Consider the following 5,568-nt stretch of genomic DNA (forward strand, 5'->3'; position numbering starts at 1 on the left):
ATTATTAAAGGATTGGACACTCTGGAGGCAGGAAACATGTTTCCGCTGATGGGTGAGTGCCGAACCAGAGGACACAGCTTAAAAATACGGGGTAGACCATTTAGGACAGAGCTCAGGAGAAACTTCTTCACCCAGAGAGTGGTGGCTGTGTGGAATGCTCTGCCACAGGGGGCAGTAGAGGCCCACTCTCTGGATTCATTTAAGAAGGAGTTGGATAGAGCTCTCAAAGATAGTGGAATCAAGGGTTATGGAGATAAGGCAGGAACAGGATACTGATTAGGAATGATCAGCCATGATTATATTGAATGGCGGTGCAGGCTCGAAGAGCTGAATGGCCTACTCCTGCACCTATTGTCTATTGTCTGTTATCTATTGTCTATTGTCTATTGGTATTTGGGAAACCAATTTGTCTGCCACATTTCCCTGTGCTGAGAAATTTCCCAGCAAATTGCTGGCTGTGAAGTACTTTACGATCATACAAGATACTTTAGAAATACAAATTTATTTTCTTCCAAATGTTTTCTTTAAAATCCAGAACTGAACAACTCAAATTTCAAATGGGGTAAAATTCCTGTTAAATGCTCCCACAAGCCTGCAATAAATATAGGCAGAACATCTCCAGTTGCCCTTGAGAAGGCTGTAGTGAGCCACCTTCTTGAACCACTGCATATATAATATGTCGCTGTATACAGAATTCCAAATTGGAGGAAACAACAACTGGAAGGTTGAACACACTGGTGCAAGAAATCAAAATATGAACATTTTCTGTTACTAATGGATACATCAATCTCAGAGTTCCACTTTTAAAATTGGAACATATTTTGACAATCTCTTTTTAAAACAAATCATAGCTACTATTATTAGATTTAAAGTTCTGTCTTTCTCGCTCCTCAGAATTACAAATCTACACTCTCCAAGTTTGCCAACAATTTGGGAAATATTAACAGCATATAAATCACTAATTAAAAATAATGCCCGGTTCATTGCTTCTGGAAGATCTCTACTCTAAAGGGGAAACCCAAATAAAATGAATTTAAAAAAAGAAATTGATTGAAAAACAACTGATATTGTATAATCTAAATATTATTTCAGACAAATAGACTTATATGATTGGATCACAAGTGTCAATCATCTTTCACAAAAAACTCAGTTGGACGCATCACATAAATGCAGTGGCTACAAGAGCAGATCAGAAGCTAGGAATACTGTGAGTAGCTCACCTCCTGACTCCTCAAAGTCTGTCCACCATCTACAAGTCCCAAATCAGGAGTGTGATGGAATACTCCTCATTTGCTTGGATGAATGCAGCCCCAACAACACGTTGGAAGCTTAACACCATCCAGGACAAGGTAGCCTGCTTCATTGGCACTACATCCACAAACATCTACTCCCTCCAACATCAACGCTCAGTGGCGGCAGTGTGTACGGTCTACAAGACGCACTGCACAAATTCAGCAAAGATTCTCAGGCAGCACCTTCCAAATCCATGACCACTTCCATCTAGAAGGGCACGGGCAACAGATATATGGGAACACCACCACCCTCAAATTCCCTTCCAAGCCACTTATCATCCTGATTTGGAAATATATCACCATTCCTTCACGGTCACTGGGTCAAAATCCTGGAATTCCCTTTCTAATAATATTGTGAGTCGACCCACAGCAAGTGGACTGCAGCGGTTCAAGAGCTCACCACCTCTTCTCAAGGACAACTACGGATGGACAATAAATGCTAGCCAGCCAGCGACACCCACATCCCACAAAGGAATAAAAAAAAAGTTGCAATTTGGAAAACATATAAAACTACGTTTATTTTAGAACAAGACAAAGTATTTGTAAGTGCAAGATTTCCAACAAAAAGTTCAACAAAAATAATAAATCTTCTTTTGATGGATCTGTTGTACCCTCAGCCAATGCATTCCCTCCACAGCTAACATCTCACTCACTTCCACCAAAACCAATCTTTTTGATTACCACCATCAGTAACCTTTCTTTTTCCACCTTTATGCCTCTTGAAATCAATTGTTTGTTAAAACAATCACAAATCTAATTCCCTAATCGTTTATGGCAGGCTGACACTAAAAGAAGTCTTGTGACATCAATGTCCATTCTGAAATACAAAATTACATTTCAGGATATAACCAAACTAATTCAGTGGCCAGTAGAAAAACATCAAAAAGTCAGTCAGTCAATCGTCAGTCATGTCCTGTACATATTTATTCATGTTAGTTGCTTAGTGAATAGCTTCTCTTTAAAAAGAAAGCCACTCTTTAAAAATGAACACAATTTCCTGATTAAATGGAACTACAATATATTTTTTCGATACTGCACACTCACAAAAAAACCAAAGAACTGCGAAAGCTAGAAATCAGAAACAAAAATAAAAAAAAGTTGTGAAAACGCAAAACGTCTGGCAGCATCTATGGAGAGAAAGCAGTGTTAACATGAGGGGTCCATGGACTCTTCTTCAGAACTAAGCGAAAGTGAGGACTGCAGATGCTGGAGAGTCGAGAGTGTGGTGTTGGAAAAGCCACAGCAGGTCAGGCAGCAGGAAAATCGACGTTTCGGGCAAAAGCCCTTCATCAGGAATGAGGTTTCAGAATTCCCATTCTCGCCTTTGCTTCAATGCCAGTCCACACAGTCCCATCTTAAAACTTCAAAAAGCTTTAAAAGCGACTCCTATCATCTCTTCAAACGTTAGCAGTTTGGATCGCAGCTCCGCTGAAGTTGACATACGCTCTCCACAAATGTACGAATGGAAGTTGTTTAAATGGAACAAAGTTCAAGGATGCAATTGGATTACACCGGGGGCGAATTTTATTCCATATTCAAAGTCAACACAATTGCTGCAAAGTGCCAGCATTTTATGATGTTTATAAGAATGGTTTTCTTTGTTTGTCACTCTACGATCCAAGCAGATAGATATAAACGTTGTTCTACTCAGACTGACTTACCTCTGAGAAGAGCCATGTTGTAGGACCTCCTCCACTCAATTCCCTTCACTGTCAAACACTGAGAGGAGCTTGCACTCAACAGCCAGCTCTCCATCCGCGGGACAACATTCAACACACAGAACAAAGATTCCACTTGACCCTTTCACACTTATCAAACTCCTAATCGCAGCACAAATTAAAACAGAGACCTTTCAAAACATAAAATCCTGTTGCATGATTTAATTGAATAAGTTAATTAAATTTCAGCTACGAGATGAAAAGCGAGTGACGAAACCTCAGAACAGAATGGTAAAACACATACTCTGCCACCTTCATGGTCTACAGGACGCCCGTCCATTCAAAACACGTCAGGCTGATGATTGACATTTAAATGGACCGATAGTAACAGGAGATCCCGCTTAGTGGGCGGGATTATGAACAGAAATATGCGGCCCGTTGGCAGCTGGCCTTGCGCATGCGCAGAGATGGGTGCAGCGTGTTCGTTTGAGGCGCGCGGGAGGAGAAAGGCAGTTTAGAAGTTTGTTTTAAAAATAGAAAAGATAGAGGTTTGGTTGCGAGAAAGTCCTTTCTGAGCGAAGAGAGCTATAAACGGAGGCGGTTTAAGTCTTGGCCTGTTTGATTGACTGAGTGTGAAACCCTTCCCCAGATGAACCTGTCTATTTTCCTTATATGATCGGGCCCTTGTTTGAGGAGCTGGAGATGATTAAACAATTTTTTTGTAATGGGACCGTGTGTGTGGCTGTGTGCATCATTTTTGATTTAATCTTGGTTGTAGAGTTTACAGTAGGTTCAGAGGGTTTGTGGGGGTTGGGGTGAATAATCTTTAATTCGTTTTCCTTTTGGCTGATTTAGTTAGAGGTCATTTTTTGGGAAGGGTCTTTAACATATGTGTGTGTAAAAAGCGGTCGATGATGACTAGCCCACTGCGCAATCTGAGTTCCAGAATGAACTTTAATGATGGAATTGGAGCTGGAAAATGTCTGAGACCCGCATATGCACAATCGTATTGAGCTGAATGATGGATTTGCTTAGAGAGGCCATTGGGGTATATTCATGAAGGAAAACTGCAATTCAGTTAGCAAGTATTTCAGAGTCATTTAGCGTGACCCCTCAGTCCAACTAGACCGTGTTGACCATGTTCCCAAACTTAAGCACTAGTTCCATCTGCCTGGGTTTGGGTTGAGTGACCCTTCCTCAGAACAAAGATTCCACTTGACCCAAAACTCTAATTCTGATTTCTCTCCATAGATGCTGCCGGACTGGCTGAGTTTTCCCAGCAATTTCTATTTTTGTCTCAGTGCTGCATATGTTATGTGTACGTGTTAAATATGTTCACATTTTTCCTCTATATTTTGGGTGAGGACTGATGTTGTATTTGGTTCTGATACCCCTTAAGTCAAATTGCCCAGTGACAGTGGTAGAAAATGGGAAAATTGGAATTGTCAATGCACTGTGTAAAGTTCACGGACATTTGGAACTGAACCCAGTTTAATAGAGTCATAGAGGTGTACAGCATGGAAACAGACCCTTCGATTCCAACCCATCCATGCCGACCAGATATCCCAACCCAATTTAGTCCCACCTGCCAACACCCGGTCCATATCCCTCCAAACCCTTCCTATTCATATACCCATCCAAATGCCTCTTAAATATTGCAATTGTATCAGCTTCCACCACTTCCTCTGGCAGCTCATTCCATACACGTACCACCCTCTGTGGAAAAAGTTGCCCGTAGGTCTCTTTTATATCTTTCCCTTCTCACCCTAAACATATAGAATCCATCATTAAGGATGAGGTTTCTAAATTCTTGGAAGAGCAGGGTTGGATTAGAACAAGTCAACATGGATGTAGTAAGGGGAGGTTGTGCCTGACAAACCTGTTGGAGTTCTTTGAAGAGGTGACAAGTAGGTTAGACTGGGGAAACCCAGTGGATGTGGTGTACCTAGACTTCCAAAAAGCCTTTGATAAGGTGCCACACGGGAGGCTGCTGAGCAAGGTGAGGGCCCATGGTGTTCAAGGTGAGCTACTGGTATGGATTGAGGATTGGCTGTCTGACAGAAGGGAGAGTTGGGATAAAAGGTTCTTTTTCAGAATGGCAGCCGGTGACCAGCAGTGTCCCGCAGGGTTCAGTGTTGGGGCCGCAGCTGTTCACATTATATATTAATGATCTGGATGAAGGGACTGGGGGCATTCTAGTGAAGTTTGTCGATGATACAAAGTTAGGTGGACAGGCAGGTAGTACTGAGGAAGTGGGACGCTGCAGAAGGATCTAGACAGTTTGGAAGAGTGGTCCAGGAAATGGCAGATGGAATTCAATGTGATTTGGGAAAAAGAATAGAAGCATGGATTACTTTCTAAACGGTGAGAAAATTCGTTAAGCCAAAGTACAAAGGGATCTGGGAGTGCTAGTTGAGGATTCTCTAAAGGTAAACATGCAGGTTGAGTCCGTGATTAAGAAAGCGAATGCAATGTTGTCAATTATCTCAAGAGGGTTGGAATATAAAAGCACCATTGTGCTACTGAGATGTTATAAAGCTCTGGTTCGGTCCCATTTGGAGTACTGTGTCCAGTTTTGGTCCCCACACCTCAGGAAGGACATACTGGCATTGGAGCGT

General features: G+C 41.8%; 1 protein-coding gene and 1 non-coding gene across 2 annotated transcripts in view; one reads left to right on the forward strand and one right to left on the reverse strand.

Moving 5' to 3' along the window:
• acaa2 (acetyl-CoA acyltransferase 2) overlaps positions 1–3,031 on the reverse strand; it is a 63,330-nt gene extending 60,299 nt beyond the window's left edge. Inside the window, exon 1 of the mRNA XM_043719477.1 lies at positions 2,954–3,031. Coding sequence (XP_043575412.1) covers positions 2,954–2,969 — 16 coding nt within the window. The 5' untranslated portion in view covers positions 2,970–3,031. The remainder of the gene's footprint in view (positions 1–2,953) is intronic.
• An 824-nt stretch (positions 3,032–3,855) lies between these two features.
• LOC122556044 lies at positions 3,856–3,942 on the forward strand. Its single transcript, XR_006313445.1, has one exon.
• Positions 3,943–5,568: the final 1,626 nt, after the last annotated feature.

This window comes from Chiloscyllium plagiosum, chromosome 1, assembly GCF_004010195.1.
Source record: "Chiloscyllium plagiosum isolate BGI_BamShark_2017 chromosome 1, ASM401019v2, whole genome shotgun sequence".
Classification (NCBI taxonomy): domain Eukaryota; kingdom Metazoa; phylum Chordata; class Chondrichthyes; order Orectolobiformes; family Hemiscylliidae; genus Chiloscyllium; species Chiloscyllium plagiosum.